Here is a 20,087-nt window from a genome sequence, read left to right on the forward strand (position 1 = left end):
TTCAAACAAATACAAATTCAGTCAATCTTCTTTTCGAATGAATAAGATGATAAACTTTTATATACATATGTTAATCACACAAAAGATGGTTGTTTTCGGTTCCAACAACTGTGTTTTCTGTTTTTATAATGATATATAAATAGAAGTGAATAAAGTCATTAACAGTTTGTTAATCTACATTTAGAATGTTTTATTTTGAACGCCAATCAGTTTTCTTTATAGTTTGAGATTGCTTTATGCAAACAAAGAACAACAGATAAATGAGAAAAAGAAGGGACTATTTAGGAATAAAATGAAATGAAAACATATATCGATGTCACAAAATGAGCAGTGAAGAAGAATAGTGAAAAAGCAGAAAAGGAAATTTGAAGAAAAGATAACAACAAAATTTTGAAGAAAAAAGATGTTTTTTTTGGAGTAGTGGAATATTTTTAATCTGAGAGTGATCGGCAATACACATTTGGAGAAAATATCTACACAAAGTCGCTGAATGGGCATTGGAGGAAGTTGAGGAAGAAGAGACAAGAAAGCAAACACTATAACCTTCAATTTTCTCGGCTGACACAGAAACAACTTTTGTTAAAGGGGAAGATTTGTGCCCTCTTTCTCATCCATTTCGATCATTGTTTATACAAAGGATTGCTCGTCTCCTCATGAAAAACTGATTGCTTGCTCAAAGGATTCGTTGTTTATGCTGCAACATGGGATGAACGAGAAGAAAGAGATGGCAATTGGCATTCTGCAGGAGAGGGTGCAGACAGCAGCTCAAATCCTGTCCTGCATGGCCAATCTCGCACTTCACTCGTTTGATGAAATGGACAATCCTCTCTCATCACTTGCCAACATCAGTCCTCACATTGTGTTGTTCTCTGAACATATGGTCATTTGTGTTGCAATGCGCTCCGACTGCTCTTCTGCAGATTCAGACTCATCATCCATCTCATCAACAGTTGTGACATCTGCAAGTGATGAGGAAGACACTCTGCCCTCATCAGCATTTGAGGATGAAGATAGTTTCAAAAAAGAGTGTTTGAGGTGGAAGGCGCCCGAGCTGCTGATCAACAAGAAGATGGGAGCAACGAAAGAGTCGGTAGTGTTCTCAATTGGGATGTTATGGATAAAGTTCTTTATAGAAGATATATATTTTTTTTTTAGAAAATATTCGTTTGTGAATTTTGTTTTTTTCTTTATTTCATGACCAACATTTCAACATTCCATGTTTTTCATTTCTTATCATTGTTTCTCTTATTTTTGAAATTGCTCATTTTTGTTTTCATATTTTACATATGTATTATCTATTTTAATAATATATTTTATATAAAAATTTTGTTGATCTGAACTTTTGTATTGATTTATTTATGTTTTTTATGCACTTCACCTTATTTATTTTCTAGGTTTGCTCCTGTTATTATTTGAATTTTTAATAATCTATATTTATGATTCTGGATGAAAATTATGAAATTAACAAATTAAAAAACCATTAATTAATTATGTCCATTTGTCGTTGAATCAGTTTTTCAAAGCTTAATTTTCAAATGTTTGATTTTTGATTAATGCAGGTATTTACCACACCTCTTCTTCTTTCCTGTATTTTAACTTTTCTTTTGATCTTTTCATTCTTCTGTTTCTTCATTTTTTCATCTTCAATCAATTTCTCGCATTCATTCTGCACAGTTCACAAAACCTGCATCGCCTCCTCAAAGTTCTTCACCAGCAACAGCCCAACAGACTTGAAGAACGTCACCATCGAACCAGAAACAGTCACTATCTGCTCTGTTGCAGCTTTTCACTCAGCTCTCATCAGCCGTGCGATCGAATGCTCCGAAATGTGTTCGAACCAAACCGCTCTCTTCAGTTCCACCATCACCACGTGAAACTCTTCAATCAGTTTGTTCAGCGCAATGTATGCATATTCTTGTCCACACCTCTCTGTTCTTCCCGAACGTTGCAAGTTATTCTGAGTGTCTATCTGCGCATTCGTTTCAATAATCAGACCCACATGCAGAACATCAATTTTTCACGCTACAATATCAGTGGCAATCAGCACAGCAATGTTTCTCATCATGAATGGCCGCAGCTTCTGTTCTTTCCGCCTGTGGACAATGCTATCATGCAACGGCTAACAGTGGAAAGACTTCAAGTTTGCACACACGTTCAGTATTATCGCATCAACATTCTGGTCGCATAATATGATCAGTCATCTGTGGATTCCTCCAAAGGTCTTCTGACTGTTTAAGATAATATCGCTCTGCTTTTTTTGTGAGGTCTACATCACATTGTACTTCACACGCAATGAAATGGCTAACATATCCGATACCACGAGATCAGTCCACACTGAATTTGGTTTTTGTTTGTAGAAAGTGTCTTCTTCGATGATTGAACCACGGTGGCAACTTGTCAAAGAACAAAAGGATGTTTGTTTCAAAATGCTCAGCGGAGAGGTCAACAGAGGAAGAAGTTGAGTTTTGTTGAAGAAGAGGAGTTGGAAGAAGAAAACTTGAGGTGAATTGGAGATGAAGATGGAAAGGAAACAGGCGGAGGTGAGCTTTGTGCTGAATTGGACCATCCAAAGAATGTTCTTTCATGTTCACTTTCACCTTCTCTATCATTTTTTGTCTCCATTTGAAGCTTCCTGAAGTGATGCAAGATCAAATAACATGATCTTCTCCACATCTGGCATGAACGCAAAGTCCAACATCCTGTCAATCTTATTTATCGCAAAAAAACTTAAAATACTTCAACTTCTCCCTTTCCATTTTTCACCGCTTTCTTCTGCAGCAAAAAAGAGTCCCTCTATTTCGAGCTGCTCAAATCTTGGTTCTTCTATTGGAAGATTTTTAATTGTTTAATGCGATCGATTAGTCAGTTGGAAAATGGAACTACCATGCATATTCCTCTGGTAATCATGCGATTCAGCTTCGTAATCTATTCTCCACATTCATCGTTTCCATTTATTTGCATACTGTTTGTGGTTTTGTAAACACTCGAGTGAAAGCATTTTATCTGCATTAGGTGAATTCTATGACTCTTCCAGACAAATCTCAGCTGATTCATTAAAAGAAGTTAAAAAAATGTAGAATACGAAGAATACGAAGATTACGAAGATGATGATGATAAGATGAATTGGAAGAAACTGATGCTTTTTCCTTGTTTGAATTCAACTCTGCTTTTATATCAGACACATTTGTGAGTGTGGCAATCACATCCAAATACCAAGCGGCTCCTGCCAGATGGATGGAGAGAAAGCCTCTAGTCAAATAGCAGCTGCATTTTCGAGCAGTTGGCTGGCTGGGGAGAGAAGAGAAGGAAAAAAAATGAATGCAATGTGGGTGAATAAGTGTGTGGCTGTAGTGTTGAGGTATCTTCTGTTTAGGAATAAGAGGAAGAGGAAGAGGAAGAAGAAGGGTTGATTGATGAAGGAATTGATGAAAGCATTGGAATCTGAGAGAATGATAGAACATCAACAGGAGAAGAGGAGGAGGAGGAGGAAGAGGAAGAAGAGGAAGAAGAAGATGGCATAAATGGAGTAACTGTAGTGGAAGAAGGAGAAAGATATGATTCAGAGCTGAGGAGAGGAGAATGATAGTAGAAGTTCGCAGAAGAGGAGCGACTGTGAATGTGGCGAGGGGACATACGCGACGGAGGTTTCTGGAACTCATTCAGGTTTTTAGTTGAAGAAGAAGAAGAAGAAGAAGAAGAATGAGGAGGAGGTGGTGGTGGTGGTGGAGGAGGTGGAGGAAAAGGAAGTGGAGGTGAACGCAACGAATGAGAAGAATGCGAAGAAGGTGAGGGAGAAGAAGATTTTTCAGATTGAGGAGACGAGGAAGTTCCGGCAGATGGTGGAAGGATAGGAACAAATGGAGATGAAACAGTGAATGAAGGGGTGTTTGTGTGGTGTGTGTTGGGTAATGAAAGCGAATTTTCTCTCGAAATAGCAGGACCATCTGCAGATATAATTGTTGCGGAAGAAGAAGAAAATTGACGTGTCTTAAAACAATCTGTTCCTCTGAGTAGATACCTCATCGTGCATGAAAACATTGCAGGTGGCGGAGGAAGTTGAGGGAGGGTTGGTGGAAGATGTGGAAGAGGATGAAGAGGCAGCATGTCTGAAGAGTGTGAAGGAAGAGAAGACATCTGCACACAAGAGCATTCAGATCCTTTACAAGCACTTTCAAAGGGAATTTTCGACAACATCGGCGTGTGGTAGACAGTCTCAAATTGTGTGCTGCCAGATAGAAACAATTGCAATCACAATCACAACTACTCGAATTCGAGATCATATGTGAAGAAGAAGAAGAAGAAGAAGAAGAAGAAGAAGATGATGATGATGATGATGATGATGATGATGATGATGATGATGAGGATGATGAGGATGATGAGGATGATGAGGATGATGACGACGACGACGACGATGACGATGAAGGAGAAGAAGGAGAAGAAGTTGACAACATTCAAGATATCAAGGAAGATGAAGTGTGAGTTAATGAACACGTGTGAAGACAATACCAATTATTTTTTTATTTGCGCCTGATGCATAAGTCAACTAATTCGTAGAAACGGATAGAAAATGGAGCTAACAAAATGGAGGAGCGATGGTGCGTGCAGGAAGATTCAGAAGATGAGGTCAACTGAAAGTGGTTTTCAAAAGGCGATGATAAAGGAAGTGGAGAAAAAGATGACGAAGAAAATATTGAAGCAGATGTTAACTGGCGGAGTGGAGAAGTGGCAGAGGAAGAATAATGGTGGAGAGAAGCAAGTTGGAAAAGAAAATGGAGACATGTGTTTCGAACAAGAGGAAATATAAGGCTGGAGAAATGGAACATGAAGAAAGAGTGATAGGTGCAGGGCAGAAGATTGGGATGAATAGTCGTTGCGTAAGATAATAAAGGAAAAAAAGAAAACGAATTTATTTTTAAAAAATGAATATGTAATTCTCATAAATACATGGTATTGATTCTTTTTATTCAAACAATCAAGAGATTTTGAAATGGAACAGGAACATCAAGGTTGACATTTTCTTTTAAAAAAACATTAACTTCAATCAATGTGAAAAATGTTACATGTTGAAACAACTGTTTTAAAAACTTCTTAATAAAACGGAATGATGGATGAAAACGGAAAAAATTTAAAACAAAAACAACAAAAAAACACGAATAAGTGAAACAGATAAGCGTATGCATCTGATTTGTTAACGTTAATGCAAATTATGAATGTTTCAATGCAAAATATTGTTATTTCCAAAAATTGCGAAAAGAAATATGTGAAGAATGAACTTGATCTGTTTTTGCCTTATGAAAATACAGAAATAAATCACAATTTAAAACAAAACAATAGCAAACATGCCATTTACACGTTCTTTTCATTAATTATGCTTCAAAAAATTGCGAAAAGTTGAACCGTTTATGGAACAAAATATTCATGAAAGAATAAAAATTTGATAAATACATTAATAAAATATTGTAAATTAACAATTATTGATGTTTGTTTCTTTGTCAACCTTGTGCATTTGTTTGTCTTCACCACTTTTCAAGGAAACCTATGAAAAGTTGAAAAATGTTTAATTAACAAAACTGATTAGACAAAATAAACACTTAACAAATCTCGCACAACACAAGGAATAAATAAAACGGTTAAATATAGGAAATTTCAAATATTTCCAAACCAGTTCAGATACAGTGCATGATCTTCATTGTATATTATCAGTTTATTGCTTATATGAAAAGAAGAGAAATTAACGATTCCAAAGAAAGTGAATGCCTTCGATCTCCACAGATTCTTTTTAGTCTTGAAAAAAGGCGCTCGCAAGATGCCTCACTACAGGGCGATGCGATCAATGCATATGACAAATTGGCATAAATGTTGGGTAAAACTCCTTGCTTTGCTATTTCGTAGTAATAAACCATCCATTTGTCTTGAAAAATAGATTGATCATAACAAATAAAATTTGAAGAATGCAAAGAAATTATCTGCTTTCTTATATCGGAGTTCATAGAAAAAAGAACAGAATTTGCGTAATCGTTGAATCCGCTTTTGATTCGAGGAAACCAGTCACTTGAAATTGTCTCGAGAATTGTTGATAATGCTTTGGTCCTTTCATCTGAATTTTCTAAATCATCTGTTGGAAGTTGTTTGCTCGATCCAAGTAAAAACAGTTCGTCAACGATATTTTCATTGGAAGAATGATTGAAAACACTTGAACTTTCTTCAGTTGATGAATCGCAATCGGCAACTTGTTGGCTTTCAATTGATCCACAAGAGTTTCTTGTGTTATATATAAATTGTTCTTTTGGAATGGTTGTTGATTCTGTCTCTTCAATGAACTCATCGTCTTCATTTTCGGTGTCATCATCTATAATACCTAATGTTTCTAAAATAAGCTGATTCTGTAAATCATCATTCTGCTCATCGCTTGAATCCTTTGTAGATAAATTATTTGTTAAATAATTGATCAATTTGAAAAGAATATCGTTGTTCAAAACAGAACTTGAAGGTGAAAATATTGACTGTGCAATATCCGGTGCTGGTGTTTGTGCAGATGAAACAGATGCAGATTCTTTTTCCATTTTTTCTATTTTCGTTTCAAGCTGTTGAAGCGAATAATGAAATGCATTCACAGATAAAGGAGATCCGAAATTTATCTGTTGTGTTGGTAAAATAAATGTTGGTTTTAAAAATACCGAAGAATTCTGCAACTGTTGATTGGAAAGAAGATAATTGTTTGCACTATTATCCTTTGATGTGTCTTGACTCGAAGGAATTTTCATGTTCTCTTGTTGAGCACAAGATATTGTTGAAAATGTAACAGGTGTTATCGATGATGCTGAAGAAGAAGAGTTGAGAAATGAATTATGCGTTATTTGTGAATGTGTCTTCAGAGTGTTGACAGCAGGATGCGTTGATGAAAAAGGCGATAATTTTTCTGATGATTTGATAAATTGAGTGAATTCATCTTTAAGAGAATTAAGCTTCGATGAAAAGGAGATCACAAATGAGCTTCGATGGTAAAGTCTCACTCCAATTGGTGTTAAAGAAAAAGCCAACGCGAATTTGTTACCTCGTTCTCCAGCAAGGAAATAATTATGTAATAAAATCATTAAATGGCAAATGCAAACTTGCCAATTCTCATCAGAAAAATAATCAAGATTAATCATCCAAAAATAATAAGCAAACGCTTTAAGTATTAGAGGAAAAACAGATCCCAGTTTAGTGTCATCGTTTTCGAGCAATAGTTGCAGTTCTCTTAAAGGAAACAGTAATATACCACATCTGATCACATCAAAAATAGAAATATCACCAAAAAACTCAGAAATTGATGGATGTTTGCAATTCACATAAAAAAAATAACAAATGTCGTATAAACAGAGCCACCTTGTTTTGACAAAGCAAGGGCACGTAGGATTTGTTGGATTTTTCGTTGATGTTTTCCTGTAGTCTTTGGATATCGTTATAATGGTCTCTTTCAATTGTCTCAAAAATTTGTTTTCGGAAAATAAATGGGTAATAATCAGATTGACTAAATGATTTGTGCAGTAAATAAAAAATGGTGGAGTTTGTAATTCATTTTGCCGAGTTTCACAAATAGTCGCATCCTCTGTGAGATTTTGCAACGCTAGCATTTGTGGTTTCAATCCATCTGTACAAAAACAACGAACCTCCCCATTCGCATCAGACACTTCCTTCATGATAGTATGCGCCAATTTTGTGTAATCTGCAACTGAAAAACATGCATTGTTCAGGCTCCAAAAAACTGGTTTTCCATTTTCATTCAAGGGAACAACCGTTACAATTGTTAACTTTTTTCCAGCAATAACGCCTCCATCCATCATGACGCCGACCATTGCATTGTTGATTGCTTCATTTCGTTCTTTAACTTTTCTCAAATTTTCGTCTTTAATAAGCAATGATAGTTTCCTACTGGTTAAAGATGGAAAAATGGTTTCTGAAGATAAAGAAGGGTTTTGTTGAGAAAGTCGAATTAACGAAGAAATGAATGTGTTGAATTCAGAAGAATAAGCAGATAAAAAAGCTATATTGCAATGGCTTATAAGATGAAGAAATTGCTTAATAAGAATGCAAAAATCGGAATTGAAAATCTTTTGGACTTTTTTTGGAGGTTTTGATAAAATATGAACAGAAGGTTTAGGCTTTAGATAAGATAACATTGAAGATCCTTTTGCTAGAAAGCATGAATGACTCCTAACACGATCTGTGTTTTTTCTTCCAGAAAAGCCACAGTTTATTCCGTGTTTGCTATTTGGACATAGATAGTAAACATGCCCATCTTTTTTCAGTGATCCATCAGGTAAAACTGGAGTGTACGCAATCCAGAGGGTATTGTTGTTAACTTCAAAGTGTATTTTCCCAATTTCTTCTTTTGTATTGTTGGGGTGAAGATAATCTAAAAAATTATGTAAATTTTATCATTATATTTAAGATCCAAAATAAAAATTATAAAAGAAAACATTTTCCGTTGTTTGTGAATTTAGTGCATATCAAAGTGACAAATGAACATCCTTTCTCTTTTAATTCAGAAATTTTATCTGAAAACGCTTTTTGCTTTACATGAATACATTAATATTAAAAATTTTAAAGAATTCAAAAGAAAATCAATGTTTAACAAACTATTTGTGGAATAGATAAACAGCTTCTTAATTCAGCTGGTAATTCAAAAATGAAACCATCATCCATTTCGGACATTTATTATCGACACAACACGACAGATCTTGAGATCCGAATGATCCAGACAGATCTGAACAGATCTTTGTCGAATTGATCTGTCGAAAACCCATTAAATACATCATGATTAATATTTTAAATAAAAATAAATATGAATAATTCTTAACAAAATATTTGAAATTAAATACAACAAATTAAAGTGAAGTAATTTTTTAATTGTGAATGAAAAAAAAATATCTTATTAAAAAAAAAAAAGAATTTCCTGTCGGTCGACTAGTCGAAACCATTTTTATAAGTCGGCTTGTCGCAAAGGCCTAGTTTTATTATTAAATCAACTTTTTAATAATCAAAATGTTTTAATGAATAATAAAGGATTGGAAATGTGCCTTAAATACACCTATGCCGAAAAGAGGATGCAGAATTGAGAGCTAAAAACAACACCTTTGGAGTTGAACACAGTTACGTGACGTTCTCGTCAGCCGAAAAGAAACAATATGCGATTTCCACACTTACAGAATTAACTCAGTGTTTAAAAAAAGAAAACGTTTCATTCTGGAAGAAGGATGATAAGAATAAGAAAAAGAAGAAAAGGAAGAAAAGGAAGAAAAGGAGAAAGAATTCGGAATGGGAGGAAGTTCAAATTTTTTTGGGGAGTTTCACAAGCTGCTTGAAGAAAGAAAGGAAAATGAAAGGCTCTGACAATATGAGATGATCCTCACACGTTTGTGGAATGAGCGAGATGAGAAGTTGAAGGGAGCAAAGACGATAGTGGTGGTTGTGTGTGTGTATGTGTGTTGCAAAGACAATGTTGTGGCTGAGATGACAAAATGGATGAAGTGGAAGATGAGGAAGAGAACGAAGAAGAAAACGAGGATTATTTAGAGGAAGAGAAAATGAAAGTTGATAAGCGAATGAAGGTTGTTGACGTAATTTTCATTTTGCTGATGTCGGATAATTGTTTATGCGAAAAAGAAAGTGATAAGAAGTTCGACTTGTGATAATTATTTGGTTTTTGTGTTAAATCTTCAATATCATAAACCTTTTGATGAAAAAATTCTTGTTCTTATCATTTTCTTTCTTCGAATAATTTTTTTTTTTTGCTTTTCTTAGCCTTTTGTTGTCTTTCTTCCTCCACATTCATCCTCTTTCCTTTTTTTTTCTTCGTCGCCTTTTTTATTTGTTCTTCTTTCAATTTTCTCTTTTTCTTCTTTTCTCATTTTGTTTTTATCTTGATTTTTTTTTTCAAAGATCGGATATAATTTCTATCAGTCCTATAATAATATCCGACAATATCACAATTCTATCGGTTTTCAAAGAACACTTTGACGTTAATTTCTTTTGTTGCAATTATTACTTTTGTAACGTAATATCACCTTTATTTATTTAACAAAGATAAATATGTCCAAATATTTTGAAAATAACATTTTGTTTAATTTTCAAATGAAGAAAAAATTTCCTATTTCGATCAAATTTCTGTTTCCAATCAGGTAATTTTTCTCGAATGGAAATTAAAACATTGTCAAAATTTTGTTTTCGTGATAGTGAAATTTGATATGTGAGAACAGAAATTTTATCAAAATATGAAAATTAAATTTTATTTGAAAATTGAACAAAAGGAAGTTTTCAAAAAAAATCCAGCCATATGGGTGATTCTTTTTGAAAAGTCACAAAAGTTTAATTTTCAAATAAATCAATAATTTCATATTTTACTCAAATTTCTGTTAGCATGCACCAAACTTACCAAATATGGAATCCATTATTGGATAATGCTATTTCATGCATTCAAGTGAAGTTACGTGAATGTTAACAGAAATTTGAGCAAAATATGAAAATTTTAATTTATTTGAAAATTAAACTTTTGTGACTTTTCAAAAAGAATCACCCATATGGTCCTGAGCAAAATTGCTTTTGAAATTGTGAATAATAATTAGTTTATTGGGTTTTCTCCAGTTTTTCAAAGTTAATCAAATAAAATAGTGAACCATCGTTTGTGTTTGTTCCCAAATGCAACATCTGATTTTACATGTGATATTACCAGAAGAAAAGACCACTCATCTATCAAATATCGCAAATGCAAGTTGACAAAGCAGAACTCAATTCAGATTTTTTTCCTGCATGCAAAAATTTGCTTCGACAACAAATGCATTGCAGTAATTTCACACAGTGAACAATTTTGCAACACTAGTTATAAATTAATGGACACATTCATTTCATTGGTAGGAACTTGTAACATTTCTTTTCTTAAAGCTTCATGAAGTTTTCTGAAAGATTTCATAACAACTTTTTAAAAAGAGTCTCAGTTTCATACTTATTCTAAGAGATAAGATATAATCACCTGCTTAACAGGAAAATCGAATTAAAAATCATTCTTCAAATTATTGATTCAAAGATTACTAATTCATTATCAAAAATTAGAAATAGACCAATAGCAATTATGATGGAAAGCGGAAAAATTGGAAACAAAAATTACGTAGTTGTTGGAGTTGTGCCATTATCTTTTTATTCTGTTCCTTTGTTCTTGAATTTGTTTGAAGGCTGCTCAACTGAAAAAGATATTCGAACTTGGACAGTTTTTGTTGTAGGCCTCTGCGACCGACCGACATTTTTTAGACAACTCGACAGGTCGACCGACAATTTTATCGAGTTTACACTTTTTGGTCATTAAAAAATTTTAAATATAAATTTTATTATTTTAAGAAAAAAACGAAACAAAATCTTTTTAAATAATTTTTTATTTATAAATATAAATAATTTTATAAGGAAATGAATAATCAGAATTTTTTCTTTTTTTTCTGAAATTTTAATAATAATAATGGGTTATCGACAGATCTTTGTCGAGATCAGTCGAACGACAAAGATCAGTCGTTTGACAAAGATCAGTCGAGTTGAAAGATATAAATGTGTTTAAATGATTTTTTAACAACTGTTTAATATTTTTTATTTTGAGACTTTCACTCACTTAAAGATTTCACTTTTTTTTCATTTATGAATCATTCTTGCTTTGATTTCTGGTTTTGAAGTTTGGTGATTCGGTGAAATATTATTTCAGATGTTGCATTGTTCAAACAAGACTTTTTGATCATTTTTAATAAAAGGAAATGGAGTTTAGCGTATTTCAAACAATTCTCTTTTATCTTTTTAGTTTTGATTTTAAAGACAAATATGATCATAATTTCAAAAATAACATTTGATTGTTGTGGCAATTCAATGAAACGTTAAAGTGGTCATTTGAGGACTATTATTATTTATAATAATTGTATAAATCTTTTGTTCAAAGTTAAAATTTGCATAAAAATATATGATGCGATTCATTTTCTATAACTTGAAACGGTGATAACAAAGAAGTGAAGGAATTTTATTTTCTAAACAAAAAAAGTGAATGAAACGAAGTTGAGATAATTTCGAATACTCCAGAGAATGAAATATCACTCTATTGGAGTGTGTGAGCGAGATGAAATGAATACAAGGAAACTACAATGGTGATGAAGGATCAGATGGAGCTTCATGCGAAGCCGAAGAGAACATTGGAAAAGAAGGTTGCTAAAATGAAAAAATAGTCTGATGGAGTGAAGAACATCGCATTTATCGGAAAGAAATTGTTTGAAAGAAGAGAGAAGGCGAAAGTGGGAAGAATGAGAATGAGAAGAAGAGGAAGAAGAAATAAAAGATTTAAAAAAAATCATGTGATGAAGAGGAGGAGGAGAAGGAGGAGGAGAAAAAGGAAAAGAAGGAAGAAGAAGGAGAAGAAGGAGAAAAAGGAGAAGAAGAAGAAGATAGTGACGTAGAAATTTGACAAGAAAATGGTAATAAAGTTTAGAAAGATGAATGAAATGGAAAAGAAGATTATCATTGAATGAAATTCACCACAAAATCAAATTATTTCAAAAAAAATCCAAAAATATTAAATCGCTAAATAAAAGTCACTCAAAAAGTGCAATGAAACAACAATTACATCACAAAATCCTTTTCTTTCTCTTTCTCTCCTTCTCTCCTTCTCTCTCTTTCTCAAAAAACAAAAATAAATAAAAAGTTTCATTCTTTCTATCAAACCTGTCTTTCTTTCTTAACCCCATCAATTGTTGACTCCCATCTTCCTTTTGTCCTTTCCTTCTCTTCCACCCTCTCGTTGTACTTCAAATCTCTCAACAGCATCTCAGTATCTGCAATTGGATCCTTCGAATGAAGCTGCTTGCTCAGCGTGGCGATTGCTTCGGGTGAAAAATTCTGAGGGGGAAGAAGAGGGAAGAAGAGGGAAGAAGAGGGAAGGGAAGGGAAGTGGAATGGAATGGTTGATATTTCATTTATACACAAAGAAAGAAAAAAAGAAAGAAAGAAAGAAAGATGATCATAAGAATATAAAATAATAAAAATAAATGAAATCATTTAAAATTGCAACATATATAAAAGAATAATCACAAATAAATATCAACTTCATGACTTCAATAAACAGAATTAACACAACCTTCAGCTTGTCCAGATTCCGAGTAGCAAACGCTCTCTGCATCTTCGAATTCATCAGCATCGTTACTGTCTGCACAATCGGATCATTCTCATCCACACTCACACTTACATCTCCATTTCTAGTGATTTCACTTCCTTCTCCTCCTTCTCCTCCTTCTCCTCCTTCTCCTCCTTCTCCTCCTTCTCCTCCTTCTCTTTCTTCTTCTCCTCTTCCTTCTCTTCCAGATACATTCCTCGATGACATCCCTCTCTTTTTCGCCTGTCTCACAGCAGAAAAAGGTGGAAGCACCATTCTTCTACTTCTTCCGCCTCAGCCAGCAGATGAAGCTCTAATTTGAGAAGAAGAAGAAAAAGAAGAAGCATCAGAAAATGGATAGAAATTGGCATTGGTGTTTTTCAGTTTGTCTGATGCTTCCCACACAATCACATCTGAATCATCGAAGCAAACGGGTTGGTGAAGCGAGGAGTGAATTGGGTTCGATTTTGACTTTGAAATTGATTCAAATTTTGTGATTGTGTTTGTATTTGGCCTTGGAAGAGAGGGAAGCCTCAGCCAACAGGACCGTCTGGAGTGAATGTGGAAGAAGAAGAGGAGGAGGAGGAGGAGGAAGGAGAAGAAGGACGACGAAGAGCTGGGAGTTGTTGTCTTGATGCTGATGATGGACATTGTGATTCTTCTTCAATGAGATGTCAATGTTATGTTGAAATGGATTAATAAATAAAGAAGAAGAAGAAAGAAGGAAATTAATAAATAAATAATAAATAAATAAATAAATATAAAAATATTGTCAAAAAAAAAAATCAATTCTATTAAAAAGCATACGACGTAATGTTCCATCGACACTTTGAGCAAGCGGGAGCAGGCGAGTGGTGCATGTGGGAGAAATGCCGCAGAAGAGAGAAGCAGGTGGAGTGGATAGGAGCCTGGCAGTGGAGAAAGGAGACATCGGAGTGAGCTGGGAAGAGCGGGAGGTGATTGGATGAAGGGAGGAGGATGGAGTTGGGTTGGATAAAGTGACTGAGAAGAGGTGAAGGAAGGATATGAGAGGAGGAGGAGGAAAAAGAGAAAGTGAAGGCACTTGTGATATGAAAGATGGAGTTGTGGAGTGAAATGAGATGTGCTGTGATGAAGTGGCATGAAATGGAAATTAAGTGTCTATTGAAGATGGCTGTGTTGTAGTGGGCAGAAGCAAAGGAACTGGTCAAATGGAAGAAGAAGAGGAGGAAGAAGAAGAATAGAAAAATAATAATGCATGAGTTATTTTTCTTCGAGCTTTTTAAATAACAACGTTAAAATTATCGCAATTAATCAAATCCACATCAGGCGCAATGATATCACAAAAATCTTCCATTCATAATCATTATATTTAATACAAAACAACAATCTTTTTGATTCCTTTCATATTTCTTCTCCAGTTTTTCGCAAATTTCTCATTTGTTTTTCAAACGCAAAATATATTATTATTATGGTTAAAAAATATCAAAAAATTTCAAAAAATTAAAAAAAAAATAAATTAATAAATATAAACAAATAAAAAAACAGTGAAGTTTGGGTAATACAGAGATATATTCATGAATTGCAAAATTAGGGAAAAAACAATCATATCAATCTTATCGACAAATGAATAATTTCTCGACCGACAAATTGCACGCAAAAAATATGTGTCGCAGAGGCCTACTTTGTTGATTGAGTTTGGAAAAATTGGTTCGAATGTCAGATGTTTTTGTTCTGATGGCTTGAAATCGCAGGTTCAAGCACTCACAAAATTGTTCCATTCGTTTAACCAGGTTCCAATGGAACACGCTGACAGTCTGTCGTTGTTTAATCATATTTTCGTTCCTTGCTTGAATCATCTACTGAATTTGATCGTCAGTCATGCATTTCAAGATAATAAATTCTTGAACAATGTGAGAGAAATGCTCGTTAATTTCAGCACCGCGTCGCATATAACAGTCAATCGAAAAATATTGGTTCGGAAATGTCCGACTTTTATCCGAACAAGGTGGTTGTGTTTATTTCAAATATGCAATTATATTAGGACAAACATCCAAAGGGTTCGTTTGAGCAAGTTACTGAATGAAGAAAACATTAAAGCTGCTGGAATAACAGAACTTTTACTATTTCCGATTAACTATTTGCATCTCCAATTCGAAAAAGACTCCACAAAGATATCTTTTGTGTTTCCTATTTTATTGAACGCAATGAGCTTATTCTTCTATTATTCAACATTGAATATATTTCAACAGAAAGATTGGCACAATGCAATAACAGACATTATCATTCTGCTTTTCAACTACACATTTTCTGGTGAAAGAGGCAGATTTTTTGCCTTTACTTATGCCCTTTCACCAATTGGAGCAGGAAAATATCGAAAAGGTTTGTTCACAAATTGCGATATAGTATTTTCTGAAATTTCGAAGCACCAAAGCATTATGAAATTCAATTTATCGAATATTCCATCTTCATCAAATGCGATTGAATCATTTGTCAAATCATTTTCATCTTCAAGTTTTTCTCAGCCAACTTCCTCGTCATCAACGATCCCATTTCAATTATCTTCAACTCAAAAACATTCTTCTTCTTCTCAGTTATCCTCTCACATTCAACAACAAATGTCTCCACTGCTCATTTCTTGTTCAACTAATATTTTATCAAACACAATTTCTTCTCTATCTGCTTCACTGCCGACCTCAATTGCTGCAATTTTTAATCATTTTTATGCACTTTATATCAAAACAGCAATGGAAAGATTTCGGAATCGATTTAGTTTACACACTCAACAATTGTATTCTTCATTAACATAGATTTGCCTAAGTAAAACAGACTTTGCAAACATTGGAAATTGCTCAGAAATAATGAAATTTGTTTGTGAAATTATTGATCATATTGAAAAAACCGAAATAGAAATTGCAAAAGAAGATGAAAGCGAAAGTGATGGATATTTTGATGAATTTGAATGTGATGTGGAAATAGAAAAATTCGAAAGTGGTGAAATTTTTATTTGTATGATTAGGATAATAAAGAAAACAATTCTGAATCATTTTAAGAAGATGAAGATAAAGTTTCAACATATCGCATAAAAAATACAACAAGAGCGAAAGATGAAAGGGATATAGTTGGAAACCAAGAAGAAAATGGAACAGATAAAGAAATCTGTTACAAAAACAAAACAATTAGACGAGAGTGCGAAAGATCATTTGCAAATGAATAAGACATTTTCTGCTTTGGAAACTATTCGTCAAGGAAAAGAATATTGAAATATGATTCAACAACTGAAAATGAAGCATTGGAGCAAATCAATAAAGCTGCTTTTTTTGATTTGTATTTTCGACTTATTGTCATTTTCGACGAAGCAATAAATATCATTTTGCAAAGGATTGGATGATATTCTTATTTCAGGATGTGAAGCTCTCTTTCGAAGAAGTTTTTAATATTCAGGATGATTCTGTCATTGAGGACGATCCATATTTCTTTGATGAAGATTTGGCTCTGAAAGGGGATATGGAAACTGTTAATTCTTGTTTTGCCTTCCATTTGATTGCATCCCCTTGGAGAAAAGCCTTATTTGAACGCATGGTTTCAAAGGCAAAAAGAATTGTTGGAGATCGAAGATATTCTCTTTCATTGATTTCTTTTAATAAAAAAATGCGTATGTGATTGTTTTTTTTAAAAACAATGTTTCGTTTGTTAACATTTGAAAGTTTTTCATCTCACTCATTCAATTTTTGTAATTTCAGTCAACAAAGCTACCATTAAATATGAAAGATGTTCTTTTCTATTTATTTTTTCAAAAATTTTGAGGAAAATACGGAATTTCAAACTTTTTTTGCACAAGGCATAAATAAGTATTTCACTCATAACTTAATTTCGCTTTCTCAGATTTCAAAATAAATCTGATTTTCATATCCGTAAACAGGAATCACTGATATAACAACATATTGTTTCGTGTTCTCACACGCATTTCAAAAAATGAACCCATTTAATTCATATTATTTAATCACAAAAGGTTCGTTCACAGTGCAAATTTTTTCAATGAAAAAGCCTGAAATTCGATATTTCCCCCCATTTGATTTTGAAAACTTTGTGAAAAACACAAACGTTGTGTGTTGTTGAATTTTGAATTCAGAACAAATTATTGAACTCTTTTTGCTTGAAAGAAAATAAACAATAAAATCAAAGTTCAAATTACGAAATGAAATTGATAAAGAAATGTTATAAAAAAGAATAAAGATTAAAATATTTTTTGTCACAGCAGCGAGAAAATAAAAAAACCTTTAAAGTTAAAATGCAGAAAGAAATTGAAGCTAATATCTAAAAATGAAGTTTTGTCAAGAATAAACAATAGTGAATTTTTAATTTGGAACATTCACATAGAAAGATGTATTCATCTTATTTGAATTTGAAAGAAAATATTTTTAATTATATTGTTAATCAATTATCTAAAAAAGAATTCAGAATTTAATGATATCAGAAATATAATAACCACTTCAAATTGAAAAAAAACCAAAGTTATATTTTCATAAACAGTTGAATAAGAAAAAGAATGTTGTCTTAGAAGTGATTCATTTTTTGTTTTTTTTGCCAATAGAATTTTTGTTGATATTACAGTTCAAACAACAAGTTTCACATTTCTTCATTTTTTATTCATTCGGTTGTGTTTTCTTTATAATGACAAATGTTATTTAGTAAAGATCATTTTTTTTTTATTTATCTTTAAAAAATAAACTTGTTCATCAGTTCTTTGTTCAAAGATTAATAAGAGAAAAAGTTGAAAAGCTTTCACAAATTCACATTTGAATCTATCTTTTTAATACAAAATTTTTATTTATTTGTTCGCTTGGGAAAATATGTGATATGGCAATGAAATGTTTGTTTGCAAACAAAACAAGATTAATAATCAAAATGAAAACAGCGGAAACAAGATCTTAACTTTCAACGAAGAGAAAACAGCTATTAATTTCTTGTCTTGATGAAACGATCATAAAAAAAGATTGAATGAATTTCGTTCAGCTTATTCAATTAAAGTGATTAGAAAGGAAATTACCTGTTAATGTCTTTATGTCAGAAGAGCTTCAGATAAAATAATTAGCTTTTTTTAGAAATAAGTTTAAAAAAATACGAACTTTCCACAACGAATTAATATTCCATGAAAATCTTTCAATACAATTTCTGTCTTTGATTGATTTAATAATATTCAAACAATAATGAGTCAATATGCTGATAACATAAACAAACCCAATTAAAATTGAAAAACAATCACACAGAGAATTTCATAAGTTGATGATGAGAAATTTTCAATTAATGGCAAGGATGAAGCAGATGAAAAACAAACATCACATTCAACATGAATATTCTTGTATTTTTCTCCAACATATTCATTAATAAAATAACTAAACTTTTAACATTTTATTATGGAAAAATCAGATAAATTCAACGGAAACAACATGGATGAGTGTGGAAAATTTTTTATTCATATATATTTGATCAAGAAATACACACCATTTATTATTCAAATTTGGTAAACTTATAATTCGACATTGGTCAACTAATTGTTCAATATTAATTAACTAATTATTCGATTTTGGTAAACTTTTTATTCGAAATTAATAAAATTGAGTATTTTTTGAAAAAAAATTTTTTGTATTAAGCCTTCCATTGATTGAGTGTCGAAAAGTGATTAAAATATAATATTTAGTCAATATTCAAAATATTGATGAGAAATTGAACCTCTAATATTATTATTTGTGAATAGACATGAAATGTTCTGATTTTCAGAAAAAACCATCATCTTTGAAAACTTAAAATTTTCAAATAAATTCATCTCACATTGTTTAACTTTGCATTGTTCAATCAATATATATATCATTTATATTGTAATTTATACAGATAAGCATATATAAACAAAAAAATCTTTGAATGTTCTTTCAAAATTCTTTTTTGTTTATAATAGTTTATCTGTATAAATTACAATATAAATGATATATATATTGATTGAACAATGCAAAGTTAAACAATGTGAGATGAATTTATTTGAAAATTTTAAGTTTTCAAAGATGATGGTTTTTTCTGAAAATCAGAACATTTCATGTCTATTCACAAATAATAATATTAGAGGTTCAATTTCTCATCAATATTTTGAATATTGACTAAATATTATATTTTAATCACTTTTCGACACTCAATCAATGGAAGGCTTAATACAAAAATTTTTTTCAAAAATACTCAATTTTATTAATTTCGAATAAAAGTTTACCAAAATCGAATAATTAGTTAATTAATATTGAACAATTAGTTGACCAATGTCGAATTATAAGTTTACCAAATTTGAATAATAAATGGTGTCTATCATTTTTTGAATGAATATCAAAAAATTATTTATTCAAAAGAAAAACAATTCAATAATTTTAATAAATATAAATGTGAAGTGTAACATATTGGGTCCGACTATTTTTTACGGAAAAAGCAACTTCCAATGAATGGTTTGCTTTATTTTGTTCTTTGAATGATTAATTGTTGTTAAAAATGAGTGAAAATTATGTTTGAATTGAGAAAAAAAAAATTAAATTATTAAATTTATATTATTCAATTATCGATCTAACATGAAGCTGAAGAGCCATCGCCAGCACCTAAACTGTCACTGTCAGTTTCTCCACTTGATGAATTTGCATCTTCAATTATGTGGTCCAACTCCGCAAAGTCTGATGTAATATCTTCGATGTCATCTTCTTCTTGTATTTTCAGAGGCTCGAATTGATAAATCATTCCAATTAATAGAATAAAATCAACTTTGAAAACACTTTTAACGATGAAAGATGACAGAATATCTTGTTGAAACTAATGGTGAAACACTGATTTTTGAAAAAATGATCTCATATGGTGCCACATCCCTTCGACGGTATTAGTACAAGCCCCTGTGATGGAATCTCTAAAGTTTCTTTTGTGTGTCACA

The 20,087-nt window shown here is 32.1% G+C and overlaps 3 protein-coding genes across 3 annotated transcripts; 1 reads left to right on the forward strand and 2 right to left on the reverse strand.

Annotated features, from left to right (window-relative positions):
* Positions 1-691: 691 nt before the first annotated feature.
* Positions 692-1,416, forward strand: MONOS_17018 (uncharacterized protein; the record flags this gene model as incomplete). The annotated part of the gene is made up of 2 exons (XM_067869896.1): positions 692-1,095; positions 1,395-1,416. 2 exons carry the CDS (start codon positions 692-694, stop codon positions 1,414-1,416), a joined length of 426 nt encoding a protein of 141 aa, XP_067734708.1.
* A 1,953-nt stretch (positions 1,417-3,369) lies between these two features.
* MONOS_15956 (uncharacterized protein) lies at positions 3,370-4,451 on the reverse strand (the record flags this gene model as incomplete). Its single annotated transcript, XM_067868861.1, has 2 exons — positions 3,370-4,157; positions 4,265-4,451. The coding sequence occupies 2 exons, from the start codon at positions 4,449-4,451 to the stop codon at positions 3,370-3,372; spliced, it is 975 nt and encodes a 324-aa protein (XP_067734709.1).
* Positions 4,452-12,720: 8,269 nt separating this feature from the next.
* On the reverse strand, positions 12,721-13,429 carry MONOS_15975 (uncharacterized protein; the record flags this gene model as incomplete). Its single annotated transcript, XM_067868879.1, has 2 exons — positions 12,721-12,900; positions 13,139-13,429. 2 exons carry the CDS (start codon positions 13,427-13,429, stop codon positions 12,721-12,723), a joined length of 471 nt encoding a protein of 156 aa, XP_067734710.1.
* Positions 13,430-20,087: the final 6,658 nt, after the last annotated feature.

This window comes from Monocercomonoides exilis (genome assembly GCF_001643675.1).
Source record: "Monocercomonoides exilis strain PA203 chromosome Unknown scaffold4-2303458, whole genome shotgun sequence".
Classification (NCBI taxonomy): Eukaryota; Preaxostyla; order Oxymonadida; family Polymastigidae; genus Monocercomonoides; species Monocercomonoides exilis.